The 27,860-nt window shown below is 47.7% G+C and overlaps 1 protein-coding gene and 1 long non-coding RNA gene across 7 annotated transcripts in view; one reads left to right on the top strand and one right to left on the bottom strand.

Moving 5' to 3' along the window:
• The window catches only part of PEAK1 (pseudopodium enriched atypical kinase 1), a 317,398-nt gene extending 301,316 nt beyond the window's left edge, over positions 1-16,082 (top strand). For all 6 annotated transcript variants that reach the window (XM_070358573.1, XM_070358568.1, XM_070358572.1 and 3 more), the window contains one exon: positions 9,289-16,082. In XM_070358573.1, coding sequence (XP_070214674.1) covers positions 9,289-10,449 — 1,161 coding nt within the window. In that variant the 3' untranslated portion in view covers positions 10,450-16,082. The remainder of the gene's footprint in view (positions 1-9,288) is intronic.
• Positions 5,898-27,860, bottom strand: part of LOC138984416 (uncharacterized) — a 46,156-nt gene continuing 24,193 nt past the window's right edge. The window contains exon 3 of the long non-coding RNA XR_011461685.1: positions 5,898-6,424. This is a non-coding gene — a long non-coding RNA (uncharacterized lncRNA). The remainder of the gene's footprint in view (positions 6,425-27,860) is intronic.

Below are 27,860 nucleotides of genomic sequence, written 5' to 3'. Positions count from 1 at the left end.
CTGGACTCAGCAGACAGCCCCCATTGTTCAGATATGACTCATTTGTGTAGTCAGGTCATGAGCATTTATTACCCAGATCTGTCTGCCCTTGCCCCCTCCCCATCAGCTTGCCAGCTTCCATCTGTTTCATAAGAGCTAATCGTATATTCTAGCTGTTCTGAGTAAATAAGCCTTATGGCTAAACCAGGTCAGATGTCACCGTTCTTAGTATTTGTGTAGCCACACTGAGTGTACACTCGGTGCCTGGCTCTGTGCTGGGCCCTAAAGATACACATATCTGCTCTTAAGACAGACAAAAAATGTGACCGCTGTAATAATAGAGACATGTACATGAGACGTAGCTAAACACAGAAAGGAGATTTAGGGCATTTAGCACTTTCTGTCTTTGATACACATGACACATGTGAGGACTTTAAAAGAAAAAATAAGTGGGAATCCCTCAGGCAGATGATGGGAGAAGAGGCGCCTCAGTCAGAGAGATCCCCTGGAGGGTAGGATTAGGGTGCTGGCTGCAGGGAGTTCAGTGTGGCAAAAGTAGGAGATAGGGGAGAAATCAGCCTAGTAAGGGAAGCCAGGCCAGGACTTTATCCTCTGGAGATAATGGGAAACCCCTAGGAAGTTTATTCGATTTTTTTTGAAAGATGGCTCTTGTGGCTACGTAAAAGGTATATTTGAGGGAAATCACATGAGAGTTGGGGAGACCAGTTGGAAATCTTTGGTAGCAGACCAGCAAGTGATAATGGTAGCCATAGAGATGGAGAAAAGAGAATTTGAAAGCGTATGGGAACAAAATCAGTCGAAGCTGGTGATTAACAAGATGCAGGGAATGAGGTTGGAGGAGAAACCCAGAGTGAACTTGATAATTCATCTAGACACTGGGGCAGATAACGGGGCCATTCACCAAAAGCGGGCATACTAGAACAGGAAATTTGGTGGGGAAAAGTTCGGGTTTGGTTATGTTGACTTTAAGGCATCTATCTATAGGTTGGGACATATATGGAGAGAAATCAAGTAGGCCCTTGTATAGATAAGTCTGAAGCTCAAAGATAAGTTTGGATCGCAAATGTAGATGTGGAAGTCAGCAGTATATCACGATGGTTGAAGCCATGAGCTTCCTGAAGGGAGAGCGTCAATGAGAAAAGAGAGCAGACCCCTCAAACACCAGTATTTCAGGGAGCCTTTGGGAGGAAGGGTTGAGTAAGTAAGAACTGATAATGCCACTCCCCAGTCAACAACTGTGAACAGCCATCCAGTTTTGCCAGATGTCCACCTTCCCCCCTCCCCATCTTCCTACTTCATTGCCTTAAACTGAATCGGTACTGAAAGGGTGGAAAGTGTACTCCTTCATTACAGGTCCTGGGCATCGTGGGCATTCTGACAGTGTTCGACACGTTACCTTGTCTTCTCTGTCCCAGCTGCTTTTAGTGAGGCTTTGCATCAAAGGCCCCCACAGTCTACTTTTTTAAAGTTAGCTTTCTAGCTAGATTAAGATTATTATAACAAACATAAATGCTCTATAATGGCAAGTTTGCCTCAACGGTATGCAGAGAAGTTGCCAGGAGCAACACAGAAAATGAGGTCCTGCGTTGAAATGAACGTTTGGAATTAAACTTCCCAGGTTGTGTGTGGGGAATCCATTGTCAGCCCTGTTTCCCCACTAAGATCAGGCTTGTGTGAGGGTTATGGACTTTGACTCGGGTCTTAGAAGGTCTCAGAAGAGATTAACTTGGCTCTGATTCTGGAAGCATTTTTTTCCCCCATTTTCCAACAGGCGATTTGTCTGTGGTTAAGAAGTTCCCACTGTATCTGGGGGCTCTGGCCTGGTGCTTCAGGATGCCGTGTTCTCCAGACAGGAAGTCCCTGAGGAGCCGTCATGTACTTTTTTGAATGCTCAATTGATGGGAGTCAGTCTTTCTCCTCTCCTTCTCTGTTCTCACTCGTCTTGATTAACTCAGACAAGCACGTAGTTTCCCCCAGCCTCTTTTTTTGTGACAGTGTATTGTCCACGTTGGTGGGTGTGGAACCATCAGCTGACTGGCTCTCCTTTTTGATGTTCTTCTGGCTTTCTTTGGGAGAAGTAGCTTGTGAGAGGGCAAGCAGGCAAAGGTCAGTGTGCCCAGGATTGGCGTCCCCTCCTGCTTGTGCTCCCCACGCGAAGCCTTCCCTCTACATGAATTAGGCATTGCCACTTCCGTGGAACGGAGAACGTGTCCATAAAGAGACCGATAGCGTGTTTGGAGACTCAGCCTTCTCCAGCCTGGTTTTTTGTTCTCTTGCTGCAGTTTCCATGCAGGTGACTTGTGGATCTTGATGTCGCAGCTCCCTCTAGTGTCACTGTGGCTCAGGCTCTCCTAGGGCTTTTCTTCCCATTCAGAAAATGTACGCAATACAGTCTGCCAAAATCGCCAGCATTTTAAATAAGTTTTCCCATACATAGTAAAAACAAATATGAGATGATTTCTCTCCCATTACAAAATGGAATCTTACATGAAGATATGGGACCATTCCAGCTCCAGTTTTGTTCCTATTTCAGAATTTTGTGGAGCCAAGGAGTCCTATGGAAATCATTCTTCCAGGGGAGTGGAGGCTTCGGTTTCAGTTGAAGCCAGCTTGGGTTTCAGTTGAAGCCAGCTACCCTCTGTAAGGAAGGAATGTGAATTCCTTTCAAGAAAGGTAAATGAAAATGGGAGGCCAAGAAGTTACTCTGATCTCTGCAGCAGAGAAAATACTGAGTAAGAGAAGAAGGAAAAAACAAGCAGCAGGAAGACCCCTCTCCATTTGTTCTGGAAAGACTGGTTTGTTTTCTGAAATGACTTTTGAACTAGAAATTCATCTTCTGAAGCCAAGTCGTTTTGAGGTTTTTTTTAAACCAAAGGAGTCAAGTTATTAATATTTGAAAAATGGCTACTTTGTGGTGAATAGAATAATATAACACTCCTACCTAAATTAACATCATTGCACCCTCCATAATAAGGATTTATGGGATACTCATCATATGAAAAACCCTGTTATGGACCTCTCCATAGGTCTGTGTTTTGGTTGTAACTGTTTTCTTAGTTATGAGCTAATTAAAAGCACTAGTATTTTGTTTTCTTCTTTCATACTCCAGCCTTCTCCCTTTTTCCTTTGCCCTTACAACTAGAGTGACCAGTTATTCTTCAGCCTGTCTCCATATTATAAGATGAAGAGATAGGAAGTGCCAGCTCCTCAGCGTGGCTCTCTAAACAGACTATTTTCCTTCAGAGCATCCAAAGTGACTGAACAATTTATCATTTCTTCTTCATAAATCACTTTGAACCTTTATCTCAAGTTGATCTGTGAAGCCAAACATAAATTCTTGTTGTAGTATCCATGTTCTTATCTACTCACAAAACTCTGAGATAGCTTCTAAAATTGTGTGTGGGGGTGTGTGTGTGGAGTATGTATAGATACAGTTAGAATAGAAGTAACAATTAGAATATCTTCTCTGTTTTTAATGGCAAGCCACGAGGTGGCAAGTTTTTTTTCTGTGCAACTTGGCACAGTGAAAAGTACAGTTTGGCTTAACAGTTCTCTTCCTTAGTCTTAGACTGGCCCATCTTAAATCAGAATATAGTGCTGATCTAGACTTGTTGGTCCGGGCTGACCTGGCATGGAGGTGGGAAACCTTAATAGTCCCTGTTTAGCCACCCTCTGCCAAACCTGTCATCAGAGAGCCTCACTGCTGGGGCATGTAGCTCTCAGACCCCAAAGAAAGATGACATTTTCTGTCTTGCTCTCTGAAAAAATGGGCTGCTGCTGCTGCTAAGTCACTTCAGTGGTGTCCAACTCTTTGTGATCCCATAGACGGCAGCCCACCAGGCTCCCCCATCCTTGGGATTCTCCAGGCAAGAACACTGGAGTAGGTTGCCATTTCCTTCTCCAATGCGTGAAAGTGAAAGTGAAGTCGCTCAGTCATGTCCTACTCTTCGAGACTCCATGGACTGCAGCCTACCAGGCTCCTCTGGTGTGTGGGATTTCCCAGGCAAAAGTAATGGAGTAGGGTGCCGTTGCCTTCTCCAGAAAAAATGTGAGGATTCTATAATGCATCACTTTTTAACATTTACAAGTTGTCATTGTTTTAGTCATTATGAATGTTACATTTGTACAGTTTAGTAGTTTACAGGGGTTTCCCTGATGACTCAGACAGTAAAGAATCCGCCTGCAATGAGGGAGACCTGGGTTTGATCCCTGGGTTGGGAAGATCCCCTGGAGGAGGGCATGGCAACCCACTCCAGTATTCTTGCCTGGAGAACCCCATGGACAGAGGAGCCTGGCGGACTACAGTCCATGGGGTCGCAAAGAGTCAGACACAACTGAGCGACTAAGCACAGGACAGCACAGCAGCAGTAGTTTACAATTATGCTGTGCCTACTTGATCTCATTTGATTCTCACACCTGCCCTATGAAGCAGGTTTCGGTATTCTTTATATTGTCTCTTTTACTTAGAAAGACTGGGACCCAAAGAAATTAAGAGAAATGACCAAGGTTACACAGCTGGTAGCGGGGCTAAATGCTAGGCCTTTCAAGTCCTTGGCAAATTTCCCTTCTATAGGGTGACAGAGTTTAACTACAGTGTCATTCAGCCAAACTCAGTGGTATTTGACTGGCTTTTCAAAGGCTGAGGAGTTGGGACCTTTGAACTTCCATTCTAGTGGGCAATGTGATATTGAGCAAATTATTAAAACTGGAATGTGTCGTGTCCTAGATCTAACTCCCACACAACTACATGATGGCTAGTGTAAGGCTTTAAATGCCTAGTGACATATAAATATGAAATATTGCCAACGGCACAGTATAGAGAGAATTCATGTTGCGATTGATGAGCATCAGGATTATACATTATACTGCATGTGCTGAGACTTGGAAAGCTTTCCAAAGATAATGCTTTCTGAAAGATGTATGTTTGAACTTGAACTCAGCCTGGGGATATCTCTATTTCAAGACCAGAAGTTTGCATAAAGAAGAAATGCCAAAAACTGATGAAGTTCGTGGTAGAAGACAAAGAAACTTTTTTTCACATCTCTCTCTCATGTGTGCGTGTATGTGTGCTTGTGTGTGTGTGTGTGTGTGTGTGATTGACCACTGTAATAAATATGTATAAATACAATAAAAGAGAGAGGGATGTTCCTCTCCTTCAGACTCCTTTACCAGGACTCCTTTTTTCAAAGCATCTATTTTGATGGAAATCAGAGCCTGCTGCTTCCCAGAACCGAGCATCCATCAGCATCCTCCTAACAAAATGTACATTTTTCTTTGTAAATAGAGAAGGCCAGAAAAGCTTTTCCAAATTTGCTTTTCTGTGTCACCACAATAAACGAGCAAACTGTAGACACTGCAGAGCACCTGTTGCTGGGAGGCTTTGGTGTCTGTGAGGTGCAGCAGCATGCTCCTGCCAAGGAGGAAAAGTGGCGAGTTTGTTCTTGGTTCCCAGGGTCGTGGAGGAGCTGTCCGGACCAGGCTGTTACAATCTATGAATAGCGTCGGAGACTCAGCCTTCCGTTGTCAGCTTCTCATATCGTATCATGAGGATAATCCTTTTAGGGGTGATTTTTATTTATTTATTGCTTTTCTAACCCTTTAAGACTGGAAATACAGTAGTTGTTTTAGGATGTAGAACTCTTGGCTAATGTTTTTGTTCAAAAAACTCTTCCTTGATCCATAACCACTTAATAAGATTCTTTTGAGAGGCCTTATTGCTTGAATATTGGCCTGTTAAGAGAAAATGTACACATGTCATTTTGAAGCATGGTTGTCTCGGTTTATGCTCAGCGGCGTCCTTGCTGGGTCGTATGGTAGTTCTGTTTTTAGTTTTTAAAGGACCTCCCTACTGTTCTCCACGGTGACTGTGTCAGTTTACATTCCCACCAACAGTGCAAGAGGGTTCTCTTTTCTTCACATCCTCTCTAGCATTTATTGTTTGTGTATCTTTTATCTACCCCAGCATTCAGTGCAGATAGCGTTGCAGCACTGTTTACAATAGCCAGGGCGTGGGAACAACCTAAGTGTCCAGTGACAGATGAGTGGATAAAGAAGATGTGGTGCATATCTACAATGGAATATTACTCAGCCATAAAAAGGAACAGAGTTGGGTCATTTGTAGAGATGTGGATGGACCTAGAGTCTGCCATACAGAGTGAAGAAATCAGAAAGAAAAAAAGCAAATATTATATATTAACACATATATGTGGAATCTAGAAAAATGATATTGTTGTTTAGTCACTAAGTCACGTCCAGCTCTTTTGTGACCCCATTTGCTGTAGCCCACCAGGCTCCTCTATCCATGGGATTTCCCAGACAAGAATATTGGAGCAGATTGTCATTTCTTTCTCCAGGGGATCTTCCTGACCCAGGGATGAAACCCAGGTCTCCTGAATTGCCGGTGGATTCTTTACCACTGAGCCACCTGAGAAACAATAGAAAAATGATATAGATGAAACTATTTTCAGGGCAGGAATAGATACAGATATAGAAAACAGACATGTGGACACAGCGGGGAAAGGGACAGGTGGGACAAATTGGGAGTTAAGATTGACATATAATATACATTCAGTCATGTTTGACTCTTTGTAACCCCATGGGCTATAACCTGCCAGGGTCCTCTGTCCATGGAATTTTCCAGACAAGAATCCTGAGTGGGTAGCCATTCCCTTCTTCAGGGGATATTCCCAACCCAGGGATCAAACCTAGGTCTACTGCATTGCAGGCAGTTTCTTTACTATCTGAGCCATGCTGCTGCTGCTGCTGCTAAGTCGCTTAAGTTGTGTCCGACTCTGTGTGACCCCATAGACCACAGCCCATTAGGCTCCTCTGTCCCTGGGATTCTCCAGGCAAGAATACTGGAGTGGGTTGCCATTTCCTTCTCTAATGCGTGAAAGTGAAGTCACTTAGTCGTGCCCGACTCTTAGTGACCCCGTGGATGGAGGAGCCTGATAGGCTCCAGTCCATGGGATTTTCCAGACAAGAGTACTGGAGTGGGGTGCCATTGCCTTCTCCGTCTGAGCCATGAGGGAAGTCCAATAATATACACTACTGTGTGTAAAATTAATAGCTAGTGGGAAGCTGCTACAAAGCACGGGGAGCTCAGCTCAGTGCTCTATGATGATCTAGAAGGGTGGGATAGAGGGACTGGGGGGAGGGAGGTCCAACAGGGAGGGGACATATGTATATATACAGCTGATTCACTTCATTGTACAACAAAAATTAATACACCATTGTAAAGCATTAATTTTTTTTTTTAATGAAATGAACCACCAGTGACTCAAATGGAGGAAAATAGGCAAAGGATATGAAGAAATAGGGATCTTCCCTCATAGCTCAGTTGGTAAAGAATCCACCTGCAATGCAGGAGACCTGGGTTCAATCCCAGGGTTGGGAAGATCCTCTGGAGAAGGGAAAGGCTACCCAATCCAGTGTGCTGGCCTGGAAAATTCCATGGACTGTATAGTCCATGGGGTCGAAAAGAGTCAGACACGACTGAGCAACTTTCACTTCACTTCACTTCATGAAGAAACAGTTAATGGTAATGAAAAGGGGGAAATTGCAGTGGACCCTTAAAGATGTGACGAGGTGCTCAATAACTCATTAAAAATAGTATCTCCAAAGATACTTTTCTTCACTTATCAGATCAGCAGAGGTAAAGCTTGTAAACACGATACGCTGGCAAGAACAGGAAGAGAACAAGCATCCCCCCCGCCCACCCCCACCCCCCTGCACCACTGCTGATGTGTAAACTGACTCAACTTGATAGAGGCAATTTGGTAACATTTATCAAACATCTAAATACAGATGAGGTATTTATACAATACCTAAATACAAAGGGGTTTGACTCAGCACTTCCCCTTCTGGAAACTTATCCTACAGGTATCCTCATACACAAGCAATATGGGGATGTATAAGGCTTTTCACTGCAACATTGTCTGTGGCTGGAAAGGACCTGAATGTCTGCCAGTAGAGAGGGGTAACTGAACTCTTCTTGTATGTCCATTGGAATACACTGGAATGTATGTAGCTATAAAAAATAAAAAAAATAAAAAAACTATTAATAGTATGCTGTCTATGGAACAGTTTCAAGACATGTTGTTAAGTCATAAAACCTGGGTACAGATTATTGTTCAAAAAAAAGAGAGAGAGAAAATATAAAACCTAGACTTCTGCCACTGAAATGCTGGTTTTGCTCCAACTAGATGAGACCAACGATTCTCTCAAACTTTCTTCTTTACCCTGCCCATGACCCATGAGTGCCTGAGTTGTGACCACCACAATGATACTCACTGAAAAGTTAGGAAGACTCATAGTTTACCTGGTCAATTCTATGTCAGTCTCCTGACCAGTGATATAAGGTATTCTGGCCTATGTTATAAGCTATTTATTGAGCTGCTGTGTAAGTCTGGGCTATAAAACTCCACAGAAAGAAAGCATAAATGGAAAATGACTTTTTGTTTTTCAGTTTTCTAGATGAGGGGCAAGATAGAGTGGAAGGAGGAATCTGGTGTCGGGCAGACTTAGGTTTGCAAACTAGTGGCCCTGCGTTTGTGTTTTTTGGTTTTGTTTTTTAAATTCTTAAGTCCTCAGCCTACTTTGGGCTTCCCAGATGGCTCAGCAGTAAAGAATCTGCCTGCAATGCAGGAGACTCAGGTTTGATCCCTGCGTTGGGAAGATCCCCTGGAGAAGGAAATGGCAACCCACTCCAGTATTCTTGCCTGGAGAATTCCATAGCCAGAGGAGCCTGGCAGGCTACAGTCCATGGAGTCATAAAGAGCTGGATATGACTGGGCAACTGACCATGCACACACACACAGCCTACTTTAAAGAGTCAGTGTAAGGACTAGAGGGCTTCCCTGTTGGCTCAGCGCTAAAGAGTCCACCTGCAATGCAGTAGCCGCAGGAGAGGCAAGTTTGATCCTTGGGTGGGGAAGATTCCCTGGAGGAGGGCATGGCAACCCACTCCAGTATTCTTTCCTGGAGAATCCCATGAACAGAGGAGCCTGGTGGGCTACAGTCCATAGGGTCGCAAAGATTCGGACACAACTGAAGCGACTTAGCACACACGCACACATAAGGACTAGAGATAATACACATGATGGGTTAAGCACGAAGACACTGTTTCTTGTCACTCAACACGGGGTCACCAAAACCCTTTCTGCCTCACTGCAGCACTGTTGCTCTCGCTACCCCAGACATCTTCTAGTTAACCCCTCTTCACAAATCATGAGCCTTGTTAAATGATAGTGTGCATTTTAAATTGTGTTCTTTGCTTTCTTCCTTCAGATCTGTAAGAGCAAAGCTAAAGAATCGCAGCAATATTATCACAGCTTGGCTATCCGGCAGAGTCTGGCTGTCCACTTTAACATCCAGCAGGACTGTGGTCACTTCCTTGCTGAAGTTCCTAAGCGCCTGCTTCCCTGGGAGGATCCCGATGCTGCCGAAGAGGAAGAGGATGGCATGGAAGCAACGGAAGAGGTGAAAGGAGAAGCTGATGGGAAGGGCCCAGACCTGGGCTCCGAAGCAGAGTCGTCCCACAAAGAAAGCCAGGCAGCCGTCAGCAGGAAGCAGAGAAGCCACGTTGTGGTCATCACCAGAGAGGTTCCCTGTCTCACAGTGGCCGACTTCGTGCGAGACTCCCTGGCACAGCATGGGAAAAGCCCGGATGCATACGAGAGGCAAGTGTGTCTGCTACTTTTGCAGCTGTGCTCGGGCCTGGAGCACCTCAAACCCTACCACGTCACCCACTGCGATCTGCGTCTGGAGAACCTGCTGCTCGTCCACTACCAGCCCGGGGGGCCCACCCAAGGCCTGGGGCCTGCAGAACCCAGCCCCACCCCGCCCTGTCCCACGAGGCTCATCGTCAGCAACTTCTCCCAGGCCAAGCAGAAGAGCCATTTGGTAGATCCTGAGATCCTCCGGGATCAGTCCCGACTCGCCCCAGAGATCATCACAGCCACACAATATAAAAAGTGCGATGAGTTCCAGACAGGCATCCTTATCTACGAGATGCTGCACCTGCCCAACCCTTTTGATGAGAACCCAGAGCTGAAGGAGAAGGAGTACACTCGGGCTGACCTGCCCCGCATCCCGCTCCGCTCCCCCTATTCCCGGGGCCTGCAGCAGCTGGCCAGCTGCCTCCTAAATCCCAACCCTTCTGAGCGGATCCTCATTTCAGATGCCAAAGGCATCCTCCAGTGTCTGCTCTGGGGCCCCCGGGAAGATCTCTTCCAGACTTTCACCGCCTCCCCCAGCCCCGCTCACAGGAACACCCTGCTCCAGAACTGGCTGGACATTAAGCGCACACTGCTCATGATCAAGTTTGCCGAGAAGTCCCTGGACCGGGAGGGTGGTGTCACCCTGGAGGACTGGCTTTGTGCTCAGTATCTGGCTTTTGCCACTCCAGACTCTCTCAGCTGTGTGGTGAGAATCCTGCAGCCCCGTTAACAGGTCCCAGTCACTGGTCTAACTTCATGTGTCACCTTCTTCAAGTTGCCCACACACTTCCCCTTCCTGGTACTCATATAGAATTCAAGGAAAGAGGAGAGACAAGCCTTCCATCCCCATCCAAGTCCAGTGAGTCGCTGAGTCCATCTTAACATTAGGGAAAGTCAGCCGCTCAAATGTGCAGCTGCCATTCATGGGAACACCTTCCGCCCCAACTGTCCCCAAGTGCAGGAAATATGAAGATGCATCCTTGAAGGGACAGCTCCTCTGGTTTGAACTCCATGAGCTGGGTCCAGTTCCTCCAGAACTCTGAGTATCACCTGTCTTTTTAACACCGTGTGTTTATTCTCACTAGCAATAGACAGATTTAACCAGTACTTACCATCATCTACTAAACTTTCACAACAGACTCTTCTCCTTAAAAGGATCAATAATGGGCTCTCTTACCAGGCAGAACTGCCATCCTTAGCATCAGCCCAGTTTTGGTTCCGGGAATTACATCCTTTGTTCTCGCAGATGGTAGAAGGACAAGGAGAGAGAATCCATCCTTAGGGTCATGCACCCATTTGGTTTCCATTATCAGTAAGTGTGCACACTGTATGGAGGACAGCCCTAAGTCTCCCCTTGTGCTGCCACTGCCTGAATCTCCTTCACCTCGGTTCTGTCCCCACTTGCCAGTGAAGTTTGGGTTTATCAGCCCATGACAGAGCTGACCCAAGGTGGTGTCACCAGGGCCCCAGCAGGGCAGAGTGCAGTTCAGACCTTACAAATAACTGGCAGGACCCAAGGAGATGGTGTTCCTGCACGTGCAGTTCTCTAGGGGCCATCAGGGGAACAGAGTTTAAAGGACCGTTCTTTGATTACTGTCAGACCTGTCAGCGTTGGCAACCAGGGCTACCGGTACCCAGATCACAGTTTTCCCCTGAGCCGTAATTGGCCAGCCTCCTTCTACCAGCAGCCAGTGTTAACTAGTCTACCAAATGCTGTAGACAACAGCTCTGCATGGAAATGGCTGTCCGTTGAGCCGTAACATCTCCCTCAAGGGCACGGTGTGGCTGGCTATTAGGATGGCCAGAAGGCAGAGGAAGGGGAGAAGGCCACTGATGAGAGCGCTGACCTCCACCTCGCAATGCCCACATTGTCTAGAGAGACTGCCTCCCAGCTGCACAGGCACATTGCTCCCGGTGACTCAGAAACAGCACTGAGGGCAGTTCATCAGGAGTCTGGATTGCCGAGGTGGGTGCCGAGAGCACCCTGCCTGGGGTCTGTGCACCCCTCCTACGGATACATGTGCAATTTTTGTATGTATTTTTTTTAGCTGTATATACAGTGTTTATGTTGCAACTTCACCTGAAGCAATATCCACAGAAACCCTCCCCTTCTTCCCTTGGCACATATTTGCGCTGAGATGAGTGTCCCTTCCACCCCCACCCAGTGTGTGTGTGTGTGTGTGTGTGTGTGTTATTCAAAACTGTGAGTATCTGTTCTGTTTACTTCAACTTTGGAATCCCAAGAGTCACTCAGACAGAGTGAGTGTGTGTACACGTGTATACCCGTGTGTGTGCACATGCCCGCTGGAAGCAGAGGCCAGGCCTCTGGGGGAGCAACCTGTGGCAGGGTTGATAGACACATCCTCTGCCTGGTAGGCAAGACGGCCCCGGGCCCTGCATCAGCCAGTGCAGAGCTTGTTAAAGCCAAGCCTGATTGTGCAGTATTATTTAGATAGCACGTTAGTGGCCTTTTGGTAATTTCTAAACTTTTAACATTATTAACCACCTTTCATGTGATTCACCTATATCAAAGAGGATCAAGAAAGGAGAAGAATGTATTTTATTGTGCTCTTCTTTGCTTCATTTTCTTCTTTTTTAAGTGAATGGGAGCCGTGAGGCCCATCTGGAGGATTCCCCTGTCCTCCCGGCCAGCAGTTCAGGACTTCCAGGGAAGAGAGCTGGTCGGCCCACACAGAGTCTTGTCTCCTCTGTGTAGGAGAGTCTTGTCTCCTCCTCCTCCTCCTCCAGAGTGTAAGGCTCTGCCCCTAGGAACGGCCGCAGGATGGGCGTGCCGCTGCAGGCCAGCACTCTGCGCTCTCTCGGTGTCCTGCAACCTGGCCCCACTTTGCCTAGCAGGCTTTAGTAGGTTGCCCTTAGCTAACCCACGTGCACATAACCCCCTGCCCAGTTATACACTGAAGTGGCAGCGCACAGACCACTACCCTGTCAGCCAGCACGCCCCCTTAGCAGCCTGCTCTCCACGGTTTGCACATTGAGACGCTTTCTCAATGTCACTCTCATGCTGCCTTGCCCGTGTGAATTTGAATGTTGACCATTTAGTGCAGTTTCATATTTAATGAAGAATGTTTCCTGGTCCCTTTATTGATTTTCTAGGTATCCTTCACCACCACCACCCTCCTTTTTTCCTCCTGTTTCTGTTTTGACTTGGATCCAGTCTTCTTCATTTTAACTCAATAGTATTATAAGCACGGACACCCTCCACTACCATTATCTTATAGCACTGGCAAACCGAGCACCTTTTCACATTAGCTGTGTTTAGTACTGTTTTCATAGTTGGAAGTGTTAAGGGCAAAAGATGAATGCCAGCTAGTCAGGAAGGGACTCGGGCTGCTCTGAGATGGGTGGCTAGATTAATAGTTCTCTGAGTGAGGGCCAAAGGACGTAAGGTGGGGAAGGACGAAAGTGTTACAGGTGAGAATGGAATAGGCAAGATAACCCTATTTCTAGGCAAGAGGTATTGTCAGATGGTCCTCCAAATATTTTTCCAAAATGATGAAATTCAGTCTCATATTAACACAAATATTTTGCATTTCCATTTTAATTGTAGCAGAAACTTTGAATTCATTCATCAACTGCAAAGAAATCCTGCCCTCAGACACGGACATACATATTTATACATATTATATATATATATATATATGAGTTTTGAATTGTGACTAGTGTAGCACTTTAAATTTTCTCAAGTAACATCAAGTTATTGTCTTCAATACAGATTGGATTTTTTCTCTTCTTTTGAAGTCTGTACTATAGATTCTTCCATGTATATTGAGAATTTGAACAATTAAGCCGCTATTGGAACTTTTCCTTAAGCCACACGAGCAAGAATAATATCTTGTACACTTTTAGGTAAACAGGACAATGGCTGGAGTAGCCAAGACCAAGACTGAATGTACAGCAGAGTGCCTTGTTAGCGTGCTAACCTCGTCTGGGAGGAAAGGAATTAGATGTTCCACAGGAAGGCAGGGGGCTATGAAAGGGCTCCCTTGCTCGCCTGAGGAGAGCCCTTGGTGCACTAGCATGATGCCAAGGAGCTGATTCATCAAGAATAACAGCAAGATGGTGGAAAGAGCAGTTGCAACCCGTGGCATCAACAACAAAATAATGGTAAAGGACGCCCACTGACCCACAGGCTAAGTCAGAACTGGAAGCCAGGAATATGGCAGTGGGTTTTAAGTTTTGCCCTCAGAAGTAAACCAGCTGAGATAGACAGGGGAGCACAGCACTCACATTCCCTAATCGAGTGATGTTGAGGGCCCAGAAGTGAAATCTGTTGGTTAGAATTTTAAGGGTCTGAGTAGCCTTTCACTGTCACTGGGGGCCAGTTGTGCTCCCAAACTCAGTCCCAGTTTGTGAACTTAGAAAACTCTAAACCAAGAGATCTGAGCCTCTGGAAATATTAATGATAATCCTGGGAATTAGACTACTTAAAATTGTATTTTAAAGTCTCTAGCATTATAAAATATCCATGAAAGATCTTTGGGGCCTACTAAACAGTAGGGCATAGAAGGATTGCAGTCCACTTCCCACATTCGAATTAAGAATACTTTGGTGCTAGGAAATTACCTGACTTAGTTTTGCTAATAGGAGTTTTCCCTAGATGTTACCAGCAGTGATCTGAAAGAAAATATGGGTTAGTTCCAGAAATTGGGATGGGCAGGGAGTAACTTGACTTCCTGGGCTAACTCTGACATGGTTTTTTTATTCCCCTTACTAGTTGACAAGAAGTAAAAATTCTGGTTCAGCCTAATGAGTGAACAGGATGGCTGCCCGTGAAAGCAGGTGGCTAGTTTTACCTCATTGAAGCCCATATTCTCAAAGGCCCAAAGTGCTGTGCCAAGAAAATCCAAGTGCCACTGTCGCTGCAGTGCGTGCTGCAGCTGTGCTGACGGCAGCACCAAACGGGGTTCCACGGACCAAACCGACGCCATTAGGGAGGCCACGAGTGGTGCCGTGCAGGATGCTAGACAGAGATTATACCAAAGAAACCAAGCCTCTTTGTCCTGATGTTTTTTAGGTGATGAGGCTGAGTTATGACAGACGCCATGGGAAGAGAATTCACATGCATTCCCACATCCAGGTATTCCACTGATCAAGTAAACCATCCTCAAAAAAGCACCTATTTTTTTAAAAACAAGTCCATTTTGTGTATTGGGGTGGGGGGTGGGGAAGATGATGCTAAGGAAAACCTTGGGCAGATTATAAATTCCCCAGCATTTCAGGAGAAAGAACTATCCCCTCTCCCATTGACATGATTGTGACAATCACCCAAACTTCAGCTTGGGAACATCATATCCCTGTAATACTGAAAGCTGAGGTTTTTTTTTTTAAGAGATGTGGTAGTTTCAATAGGTTTGTTTAAAAAAAAAAAAAAAAACTCTTGGGAAATTTCTTTTTAAAAATCTAGTATTTTTTATAAACCGAGGTGTTCACCACTCATCATCACCACCATTTAATATAAGTGCCCAGAAAGTACAAGGTGCTATACAGCTGTTAAACACCCTCTCTCGGCAGCTGTTTGAAATTAGAGTAGGTTCCTGCGTCAGCCACTGCAGAAGCTTTTCCCCTTTTACCCGGGCGGGCTTCAGGGGCTTGCATCCGGGACCTCCCGTCAGGTGTTTCCCACGCCGCAGCGTTTATTCCAGCTTCTCACTTTTCCCCATCCATTTGCCTCCACTTTTATTTTTTAAATCAAGAAAGTTTCAGGGAATCAGAAGAGGTCGGACATTTTTTAACCTAGCAGAAGTACAGAGTCATATATTTTGCTACAAATATTATATTATGGAAAATCCACTTTGCCCGTGTAGTGTGTGAAAAGTGTGTGTGTCCGCGCTCCCGATAACTTGAATGTTGAACCAGCCCTATGGCTTCAGGGTAGCATTTTTGAAAGATAAACCACACTGCTTCAGGAAACGCTCCAAATAACTACTTGGTTATCCCTTCCCTTAGCAGTTTTAAAAGGTGTTACATGCGAACATACCGGGACGGGATTTTTCTGTTGATACGCCGGGCATTTTGGTATGAGATGAGGGCAGAAGCAAGGTCTTGTCCTTCTCCGTGATTTGAATCATGGCAGTCCTCATTCCGCTCTCTCTTTCATTCCCCACTGGCTCTGCCCATGCTCGCTTTTTGAAAATCTTGTTTCTTTTGTTCTTTCCTGGAGCCTCACCTCTCTACTTAACATACTTTAGAGTTGTAGAAACCTATCAACGAAAGGTCCCCTCTGTCACCAGGTGGCGCCGCCCTTTGGTTTGCTGTGGTACTTTGCTGTGTTCTCTGTGGCATCATGTTACTGTGTAAATAAATTCATTTTCATATCCAGTAAAAGCAGACAAGCTCTTGTCTTTTCAGCTTCTCTCCACACTGATGTGCGACGGACATGGTTACATCTTAACTCGCAGGAGGTATGCCTTCTCAGATGCTCCTCCCTGCTGACCTGGACTTGTTTTCAGTTCATTCCCTCCCTGAACTGAGAAAACCAGGCATAGAAGGGCAAGTGAAGGCCTTCAGCTTTCCCCCAGAGCTCAGAGGGCTGCAGGTTTGCTGTGTGAGATCGCCCCCTAGTGACCAGTCACCATATAGAGGTCCTGTTAGTCGCCCAGTGGTGTCCGACTCTGGGACCCCATGAACTGCAGCAGCCAGGCCTCTCTCTGTCCTTCACCATCTCCCGAAGTTTGCCCAAGTTCATGTCTATTGCATCGGTAATGCCATCCGGCTATCTCATCCTCTGACGCCCTGGGTTTGTTTAAACCGTTTGGTTAGCTGGCTGAGGCTGAGCCTCTCAGTGGCCATCTCAGAGCTCTGCAGACAATATGAGCAGAGCAGGACCTTGTGCAGCGTCACCTGCTGCAGAATTCACATCCTTTGCCTGTTCCTAAAGGTACACGGTCACACACTGGGTCCTCACAAAGGCAGACAAGCTAATGAGCAGACGCTTCTGTAGCAGACAGAGGAGGCCACCTGGCTCAGGCAGGACGAGTCCGCAGTGGGCAGAGGCAGTGACAGCTGCCACGTCATTGGAGTAGAATGGATGAAAGTGCAAACATGTAGTCTCTGAATTTAGACCAGATTTTAGAGCTCTTAACCCTTTACCGTGGACACTGTTTCCAGCCTGGTGTTTCTGCTTCTCTCCACCAGCAAGCACTCTAGAACTTTCAGACATAATATTTAAGGAATATTCCAGAAAAGTGATTGCCAGACTCAAGTTATATATTGCTGAGGAGGAAAAACTACTGATGTGGGCCTCAGAGCTCTCTCTGTTGCTTGGGCCTGGGAGGAAGGGTCAAGAGAATAAAGCTGAGAGACAACTCCCTGGGACATAGGTTCAGCTTCTGGAGAGGAGCCCAGGGAACTAACCTTCCTTGTTGTGAACTGACTTCTGGAGGGAGAGAACCAAAGAAAGAGACAGTTGGAGCTGAGAGGTCTCGACATTATAGAGAGGGAACACAGTACGCTTGGGTGGCTGTCCCAGGCTCTGCTGGTGAGTGGCCAACTGGGGCCCCTGAAAGAAACGGGCTTGGATGGTGAGGGTTCAGGGTTGCCCAAGCCAGGCTCCAAAGGGGGTGGAGCAAAGCCACAAATGGGATCTCTCTGACTTTTGGCATGACTGGAGAGAGATTCTGTTACCCCTTCAGCACCTTGCCCAGCATGGGATCCATTCCTAAGAATTCTGTCAGTGGGCCCTCAGGAAGACCACTCTTCCCTTTGATTCTGGATTGTCCAGAGGTCATGGACCACTGACATTTGAGTGGGGCCTTTGGCTTCCCTGGTGGCTCAGATGGTAAAGAATCTGCCTGCAATGCAGGAGACCCAGGTTCAATCACCTAGGTCGGGAAGATCCTCTGGAGGAGGGCATGGCAACCCACTCCAGTATTCTTGCCTGGAGAATCCCATGGACAGAGCAGCCTGGTGGGCTACAGTCCATAATGTCGCAAAGAGTCAGATACAAACGAGTGACTAACACTTTAACTTTTTCTTTGGCTTCCGCATGCCTGGGAGCTGACTTCTTTCAACCCAGGTCACAAAGAATCTTGAGTTCTTTCCTACCTGGGATTTACTGGTACAAGAAGCTCTCTGGGTGTCTGGCACAGGGTGTGCACTCCATGAGCTCTCTGCTTTTCTCCAAGACTCAGCAAATTATGCTTCCTTGTAAGCGAGCCCATGCTCTACAAGGGAAGGGACTTCATTAGTGCCTCAGGAGCCAAGGGCTGCAGTTGGCAGCTCACAGCTGAAACTTAAAAACTGAATTGCATACAGGGCGGAGGGGGAGGGATCTTGGTTGCCAAGATCCAGTTCTCTCAAATGTGCAAACCTCTGAGTGGAAACAGGCTGCCTGGGCACAACTCCTGACCTCCTGGAGATGTTAGGTAACTCTCTCTCCACACACACATATCCCAACTAACTGCTCGCTTACCCTCTGAAGGTACAGAAGCAACCGAAAGCCTGAGCCTTACTGGTCACCAGTCCCAGTGACCCAGTGACCCATTCTCCTGGGTGCTGGAGAATATGCTCGGTGAGGGGGACCTGGGGTCCCAGGAATAGAGGGGCGCCGAATCTCCGTCGGGGCCGCAGAGCTCTTGCTCCCTGGAGCCATCACCTCACACTTGGGCTGGAGTCCTGGAACTAGGGGTCGGAAGTTGGGCAGAGTGAAAACCTGCAAGCCTGTGGCTCGCCATCTGTTCTTCCTCTCCCTGCAAGTGCCTCTTCTCCCTGCAGCGCACTCCACCGCACACCCAGGGGCACACCCGAAACCACCCCAGTCCCGCCGCCCCGGCCTTCCCTGCCCAAGCCACTCACGCCCCCTGAGGCCGAGGACAGAGCCCACTGTGTATGTCGGGCTCTGCAGGCCCCTCTGCTCAGGCTCGGAGCAGCCCAGCTTCCCCCACTGACTCTTCTTTCTCCTCAAACTCCTGACCCTGCACCTTTCCCACGCACTCTGGGCAACTGGCCTGGGTGCTGTTCAGAGAGCCCTGGGCTAGTGCCAGTGGGAACAAGCTTCATCCCCACTGCCATCCAAGGAGATGGCGCCGTTTTGCCCATTTTCACTGAACCAATCAGGATTTGAACATGGATCTGTGTGCCTTGTCAGTGCTTTTTCCTAGAGCTCCAAAGAGATCAAGAAAGAGCTTCTTGGGATTGAACTAGCTTAGTTTTATCTTCACAACAACTCTATGAAGTAGGTTCTAGAATTATCCCATTTTACCCACGAGAAGACAAGCCAGAGAGGTGTTACTTGCCCCAAATCCCTAGTGAGGGAGCTAGGATTTGTCCTTAAGACAGTCTGGCTCTTCCTCGCAGCTCTCGGAACTCATGGCCTTCCTCCCTCACCCCTTCAATCTCTCAAAATCGTCAGTGGCCTCCTGGTGCCCAGAGAAGACAACCCAACTGCAGAGCCCAAGTCCCACCCCCTGGTCATGCTTTTTGCTAAGCAGACCTCCACACCCTACTAGGCTGGTCTCTTTGCTGCTCAAACACACTGGAGATTTCCCTGCCCACACTGTTCCTGTCCTTACCTCCCCATTCTCCAGGCCCCCATTCAGCCAAGAAGCTTCTGGGGTGACTCCCACTGGGAATGTTCTCTCATCCATCTGAAATCGCCAGCCTGCTCTCAGATCAGGCGCTCAGCCTGGTGTGTGCGTCCTGCTCCTCACTCCGCCTGCTCCTCTCATCGGTCTCCTCAGAGTCTGAGTGAGACCAGTAGGAGGGGCAAGAACAGCACTGCGCCTGCAGCTCCTGCCTGCAGGTCCTGGGCCAGGTTTCCCCACTTCTAATCCTCACTCCAGCCCTCTGACCCCCACTGCACATGAAGAAATCTTAAATCAGAGTGGGGAGAAATTGGTCCAAGGCTGCACAGCTGAATGCCAACAGCCGACTCATTGGAAGAGACCCTAATGCTCAGAAAGGAGAAGAGAGCAGCAGAGGATGAGATGGTCGGATAGCATCACTGATTCAATGAACACGAACTTGAGCAAACTCCAGGAGATGGTGAGGGATAGGGAGGCCTGCTGTGCTGCAGTCCATGGGGTCACAAAGAGTTAGACATGACTTAGCAACTGAACAACAAGCACAGCCATTAAGTATTAGGGCTGAGATTCGAACCCAGCCTGGCTGCCTCAGAAGTCAGTTCTCTTGCCCACCACATCACAAGTCCTAGCCTGTTTCTGTGCCAAGGGAAAGGTCTGAGTCCTACAGTCATTCATTCTAACTGTGACAGAGCGGGGCAGCCTAGGAAGGCTTCCTGAAACAAGCAAAGTGGGGAATGGGGGGGTGGGGGTGGGAAGCATGTCCAGAGGGGCCCGCCAGGCTGAGCAGTCGGATCCCAGTTCCTTCCAGAAGGGGCTGGCCAAGAATGGGGTGTCACCTGAGGAGAAGGAGGCACTGGCCACCTTCTGAGGCGTCCCACTCAAGAGGGCACAGAGCAGACTCACCTCCCCTCACCACACTCCACAGGGGGAGAGGGGCAAAACCTACCAAATCAATAAAGCCCAACTTCACCCAACCAGCAGGTGCTACCATGGGGACCTCTTAGGATGGCTTCTGGGATGAAAAAGGTACCTGGGCGACCACCACTCACCATAGAGGTAACACAGAGGCAGTTTGGCAACTTTCTCCTCCTTTTCCTTCTTTCTCATGTGTGTGGGCGGGGTGTGGGGGTGGAGGGAATCTACTTTCCATTCATCCACCCTCTCATTCCCTCCCTATCATGTTATCTAGATCGTAAAGTGCTCAACCCTTTGCCAAATCTTTGTGCAAATACACACAAACCATACACATACACCTGTACAATACTCTGCAAATTGCTTTTCTCACTTAAGACTGACCCAACAGACATCACAATCATAGCACTTCTCAAAAGGCAGCTTCTCTCACTAAAAATGATAGCATTATATAACATTGTTGTTGTTTAATTGCTAAGTCGTGTCCAACTCTAAGACCCCATGGACTGTAGCCTACCAGGCTCCTCTTGCCATGGAATTTTCCAGGCAAGAACTCTGGAGTGGGTTGCCATTTCCTTCTGCAGGGAATCTCCTCATGCAGGCATCAAACCTGCACCTCCTGTGCTGGAAGACATTGGCAGGCAGATTCTCATTGCTGAGCCACCAGGGAAACCCGTTATATAACGTACATATATGTGAATGTATTATTCTTATCATTATTTCCGCTTCTCTGGACATCTAGCCACATACTTGTAGGGATGGTTAAACAGTGAAACATGAGAAACTACAAAGCTGTCTCAAAAAATGTAATAGAAGTTGCATAGGTACAGAGATGAACCCCCAGGTTGGGTAGAAGGACCATGTTATCTTCTCAAATATTTCATTGAATTTTAAATCTCAATGGGTTGTTGTTGTTTTTTTTTCTTTTTGACCTTTACAGAATGGTTCTGAGTCACTTGGAAGAACAAATATGTGAAAGAAACCCACAAATTGTTGAAACTGAGAGGCTGTTTAAGTATATAAAAAAGCTATAATCAACAAAACAGTGTAATAGAGATACAAGAAAAAAACAGGTCAGTATAACAGAATAGGTAACTTAAAAACAAAGCTTATTATCTATAAAAAAATGTAATATACGATAAGTTAGACGTTACTATATGGGAGGGAAAGAAAGTCTTATCCAATAAGATGTGAATCAGTTAGCTCTTTGGAAAATAATTAATCTGCACACTGTAAATCCAAATAAACCCAAGCAGATCAAAGAGCTACATGGCACAAAGGAAAGGAAAAATGAAAAGAAATCCTAAGAACTAGAAAGAAAGCTAAGTCAATACCTGTTTTATCTCTTGTTGATAGGGGACTTTCTAACTTAAAAAGCAATAGAAGGCATCTGAAAGGGAACGATCAATAGGTTTGACTACATAAAGATGATGAACCTTCATCCACTGAAAACATTAGAAACAAAACTGAAAGGTAAATAACCAGGCAGAAAAACCATTTCAACAAATATAATGGACATAGGGTTAAAATCCTGTTACAAAGAGCTCATGCAAACCATTAAGAACATAAAATGCCAATGGAGAGATGAGAACAGACAAGTCACAGAAGAATCCAAATGCTTAACCTTTCTAGAAATAAGAGAAAAGAAAAACTAAGAACATAAAAACCCTTTTAATAGCCTTTTCTGATTATAAAACGATGGTTTACAGTAGAAAATCTGGAAGATAAAATTGACCCACTGGGTCACCATCCAGAAGAGACCAACACTGACTTTGCTGTGTATCCTGCAAGTGTTGCTTCCTCTGCCTTTTTCTTTTTAGTTTGAATCCTATTGTTGGCATCCCGTTTTCTGCCTATCAGGTTAACAAAGCTCTTTGTAAAGCTTGTACTCAGTGCTGATGACAGTGTATGAGGTTCAGACAAAGTAGGTGCAACTGAATTTGAGGGGAAGGGGCTTAATTCATCCTGTCCCTTTCCTGAGGCCACAGCTGAGCAGGGGTGTTAAGCCAGTTGTGACCCCAGGAGCCATGTAGAGACTGCAGATCTCCAAGACCAGAGCAGCGGAGTCTCGAGGGGGCTTTTCAAAAGGACAGACTCTGGGGCCCCACCCAAGTCTGATGGCAGAGGCCTCCCTCTCCCCAGGGTCCCACGGGGCTCCCCAGGGGCCTCTCTGCCCTGAGTCTGGCTGCCTGGGTTTGAATCCACACTTCGCCTCTAGTCACTGCGGTCCTCAGGCACACTCAGAGCCTTGGTTCCAATGGAGAGTGCCAGCTTGCAGGGCCATTGTGAGGATTAAGTCCATCAGAGGTGTTTAGCCTGCTGTCTGGCAATAACATGTGCTCATACTATTTTGTTAGCTCAAAAGAGCGAACTCCAACTACTTGCTTTCTGTTTTTATCACTCAGGACCTATCAAGGGATTTTTGCTGAACAGAGGCACTATGAATTCAAATCTCTGCCTCATGAGAGTCAGAAAACTGTTCACAGCTTTCAAACGGCAGTTTCTCCAGCTTTCCAAACATCTCCTGGCTAAGTTTCAGAAAGCCCTGCTAACTGTCCTTTATCTGAACACCTCCTACCTGTTCAAGGTGACACAGCACATCGGAGGCAGAAAGCATCCCTCTGCCCTGACAAGGGGCTCAGCCCAGATCCTCCCGGCCCTGCCTGGCCCATCCTTGCTTTTCCACGAGCCATATCAGGGCTGTCATTCCGGCTCCCCTTACGACCGACAACTGGGCCTTGGCATAATAAATGCTCCGGTCGAATGTACTTTATTTTGGGAAAAGTCATTAAACCACTTTTGTGGAAACATTTTAATTGAATTAGATTGTTTTCTGATTGTAATAAATGTTAATTAATTGAGTGGGCCGGGTGTCCTTGGATCAGGCTGGCTTCTCTTGGTTTAATTAGGAGGAGAGTGCAGACTTACTTCTTTTTGTCATAAGTCTGAGGTTTAAATTTATCTTTTGTGCTAATAAAGTAATCAGGCAGGTGCAAGGAGCAGATTATTTTTTATATCTGAAATTTAATAGCCTGCTTCACTCACAAGCCTCTGCTTGACATCATCAGGGCATGACCTAGTTCCCTTGTCTTGGCTTAATGAGGTTTATCCATTTCTTTGGGGAAAAGAAAGAAATATTAACTTCTGCGAAAGTCCTTTTGTTTCCTAGTAATACCAGTCACCTGGTTCCAAGGGGACAAAGTTGCTAACAGGAGAGGCAGGTGGTCTGTGAGGCACTAAGAACCAACCCACCCCCCAAATTTTTGTTCACCCCTAGTGTAGGCAGGCAGACCTGGGAAGTTCCAGAAACTCAGAACAGCCCAGAGATCCTGGCAGCTTCCTCATTATAGAGATGCTGAGACTGCAACCCAGAGAGGGAAGGAGCATGCCCAAGGCCACACAGCATGGCCCTGGTGTAGTGACATCCTTAATAACAAATTCAGTTTGGGTCAACTAAAACCGACACAAGCCAGACCCTGGATTAGCAGGGAGGGTAGAGATAGGTCCAAGGAGTTTGCACAATAGTAAAATATAGACGGGCGTAGAAGTCACACAGCACTGAAGGCAGCATTAAACACTAGGCACACAGTCTCAGACTTGGGGAGGAAGGGCAGTCCGGAAGCCTTCAAGAGGAGATGTGTTAGCATTAGGTTCTGAAGGATAAATAGAAGTACGCCAGGTAGACAAAGTATGGTGAAGAGCATTCCAGACAAAGGAATGTCTGCACACACGAGAGCCCCGGGAAGCTCTCGGAGGCTCAGATTTGAGCTGGAGAAAACCCCTCTTTCTGTCTGCTGCAGTAGAGAAGGGTTCAGAGGGGGAGTCTATGGGCGGGGAGAACCAGGTGAGGGAGGCTGGGAGATCCTCAGCTCGACTCATTGCCGTGAAAATGGAAGAGCAGGGCTAGGTCATGAAATGTTTAAGAAGCAGAGTCAACGTTTCCTGGCTTGGTCAGGTGTCCTGAGGATGGAGGGGTGACACCTGCCCTTTTGGACAAACTCCCTGGCTACCGAATGGTTGTGCTTCCTCCGAATGGGTCTGTAAGGTGGTAACAGCAGCAGCCGCTTGCAGCTAGCAGCTTCCTTTAGCCAGATACCATTACACGAGCTTTGCCCGATACTGCATTTCCTCTTCAGTATAACTCTGCCAGGTGGGTCCTGTTCTTACCCCCATTTTGCCAGTGAGAAAGGAGAAGAGCCATGACTTGCCCAAGGTCACTGAACTCCAGAAGGGGGAGAGCAACTGCAGCTCCCCACACTGAGCCCGACCTACCCTGGATAGGCTCCACGTTCAAATGGGGCCTTACTGACTTTCTACCGCAAAGTATCCCTAATAGGTGACCAGAGTCTAGGTTTTCCTTTGAGGAAGCAAAAGACCTTACCAGCACCAAACATCATTCTCCAGGGGCACCAGGGCTGACCCGGGCATCTTGTCCCCTCCCCCATTCGTGCCCAGGCTCTTCTTGCTGGAGAGAGGAGGTGAGCCGGGCTGGGCTTCCCTCTTTCTTGAAGGCCCCCCAGTATAGCAAGAAGGCCCTGGGTTCAAACACGCTTTGCTCCGTGTAACCCTGGACAAGTCGCTCTTCCTCTCCAAGCCTCAGTGACTCCATGTCCGCCGCGGCCCCCAGGGCTGTGTGGGGTCTCTGGGGTCCCGGCACACACTGTGATTGTGGCCACCCCAGCCGTGCCCTTGGCTCCCTTCAAGCTGAAGGGGTCTGAGGACATAGAGCCGCCTTCCAAATGGTGTCCTCACAGGTGCAGCCTCTAACCCCAGAAACCGGACCCCAGGCCTGCCACCCAGGAATCAAGTCCGCTGCCAGCGGACCCTCTTTTTCCAGTAGGTCCCCACCCTTCAGCAACCCTTCAGTAGTTGGTTGGCCAGGAGCTCCAGCAGCACACGCCTTCCCTCTTCACTCACCACCCTGACTCTGCCTGTCGGGATTCCGTTCACCCTTCCAGGCCTCAGTCTGCCTGCCTCCTCTCCAACCCCACGGGGCCTCTCCCCACCTGCTCTATGCCCCTTCTGGCCCACCTGTCATTGGGTACTTGTCTGATGCTAGCAAGCTCTCAGGGTGGACCCAGGGCTCTAAATCCCCCCCAGGGCCTGGCAGGGTCATTCCTGCAGGAGGAACAGCTCAGGGTTGTGGATGGATGGAGATGGGATAGAATTTGGCAAATTCCCCTACCCGCCCTCCCCATCACACATATACACGTGTGCACACACGTATGCTGTCACACTCATATGCACACGTGTGCACACACGTACACTGTCTGGCCCACCCTCCCATTTTGTGATCACACTGGCCCTCCCTCTAGCTCTGTCCCCTCTGCCTGGGGCCTCTCCCCACTCCCTCCTGCTCCTCATTGGGCTGCCCCAAATGCTTCTCTGGGCCCTGGTAAGTAATCCCACTCCACATTTCTCACTGGGACATGCCTTGACTTTGGGGCAAGGCCAGGCCTTCGGCAAAGTGCCACTGCACACCACTGTGGCCCTGTCCCTAGGGAAATACCAGGAACGTGCCTTGGGAGCTAGTCATTGACAGGTTCCAGGAAACTCCCCCAAATCCAAGGAGAAAGCCAACCGAGATCCTTCCCAGTGCAGCCAGGAAAGGGGGCCGTGAAAGTGAGATTAGGAAGGTTCCCTGCTTCCTAGAAAACAAAGCAGCAGAGCCAACTGGGTCCCGACTGATGGGTTTCCTCCCACCACCCCCCTCCTCCTGCAGGACAGACCAGCTGTTAGCACCAGATTAATGACCACGATTAAAAGCAAAATGCCCTTGCCATGGCCCACTGTCCTCCCACACCTGTGAGTCCGGAGGCTGAGCTCTAAGCCCCGGGAATGGAAGATTTGTAATGAAATCAGACAGGCCTCTTCACTGCTGATGGTATCGGGGCCCAGGGGAGATGCAGACTTATTTCCTAATCTCCCGTGGAGCATCTGTCAGCCTCGCCACACAGCAATGTCATTCCCATGCCCAGCAAGGACCTTGCACGGGGCTGGCTGTCCGCCACCTGCCAGGCCACCTCCCCAGCCTCTTCTCCAGCCCCTTCTCTTTGCCTGGGCTCAGGCTGAATGGACATTCATATACACGCACTCATGCACACACACACACAGCCTGGTTCATTCATAAAGCGTCTGCTCTGTCCCTTTTGCATTGACAGAAGAAAGAGAAAAATGAGAACATCTCTATAGCAGTGTTGTGTGCGCGCGTGCTAAGTCGCTTCAGTCGTGTTCAACTCTTTCATAGCCCGCCAGGCTCTTCTGTCCATGAGATTTCCCAGGCCAGAATACTGGAGTGGGTTGCCATGCCCTTCTCCAGGGGTTCTTCCTAACCCAGGGGTTGAACTTGCGTCTGTTACATCTCCTGCATTGGCAGGTGGGTTCTTTACCACTCGGGCCACCTGGGAAGCCGCTATAGCAGTGTTAGAAAACAGTTAAGGTACTCTTGACAAACGAGTCATTCTGCAGGCTTTCTAGAAGCTGAGAAGTAGATGAGAACAAGCAAAATGAGAAGCCTACTGGGGCAGCACAGCCCATGACCTACCCAGACTGGGGACCAGTTTTCCGACCAGAGAGCTTCTGGGTGGCAGGGCTGAGCAGAGGGGCAGAAGGAGGCCTTGGGAGCTGGATGCTCAGGCTTCACCAGTTAGGACTGCATGCTGAATCAGTGAGGGGTGTGGGAGGATCACACAGGACAGAGGGGACAGGGCCCCACAATTACCACAGAGGAAAGCAAGGGGGATCTTGGTAGCAGTGGCAGCTCCCACCATGCCGGAAACTTCTCTACTGCTATTGGCTATTACAGCCTAGTCCCTTGTGGACACCTGAGGCCCCGCTGGCAGAAGCTGTAGGACTGGGTGGGTGGGGAGCAGGGAGAGTGGCCTGGACTCCTCTGGAACAGGCCACAGAGACCTGTCCCGCCCCTGCCCCAACCTCGTGGTGTGGGCAGAACTCCATGAGACCCGGGATGCCAGGCACAAGTGAGCCTGTGGCTCCTGCCCCGACATGACCATTTGCTCCCAGTTTCTGCACTTGGAAGGGAACACTTCCTGCCCATACCTCCCCAGCAAGACCCAGATGAGGCCAGGAAACCTTGTGTACCACATCCTCCTTTTGATATTCATAGTAGGTCTTAGGCATCAAAGGTTCTGAGAGGTCTTGCCATCACTTTTATTCTATTTTACATTCAGCACAGTTACTTGTGCAGTCTCGTGAATTTTGACAAAAGATCACACCCACACAACCCACAGTCTTATCATTTGTACAACGCTGAACATTTTCATCACCCCAGGAAGTCCCCTCACTCCCCTCTACTCCCACCCCAAGGGCAACTGATCTATAATAATAGGTTAGTTTTGCCTGTTCTGAAGCTTCATGTTTATGGACTCTTACACAATATGTACTCCTTTGTGTCTGGTTTCTTTCACTCCATGTATTATCTGTAATATCCACCCATGTTATTGCATGTGTCTATGGTTCATCACTTTTAATGGTTGAGGAGTATTCCAAGGTAAGATACAGATTTAAATGTGTTTATCTATATTCCGGTTGGTAAATATTTAGAGTTTTCTGATTTTTGCTCAAACAAAGCTGCTATGAATACTTCTCTGTACTAGACTCTGTGTGAACATGTTTCACCTTTTTCCTGGATGGTTTTACCTAGAAGTGGAATTTTGAGGTGCATGCA

This window comes from Bos mutus, chromosome 21, assembly GCF_027580195.1.
Source record: "Bos mutus isolate GX-2022 chromosome 21, NWIPB_WYAK_1.1, whole genome shotgun sequence".
Lineage (NCBI taxonomy): Eukaryota > Metazoa > Chordata > Mammalia > Artiodactyla > Bovidae > Bos > Bos mutus.
Note: the sequence above shows the minus strand (reverse complement) of the source record. Positions and strands in the feature narration are given on the sequence as shown.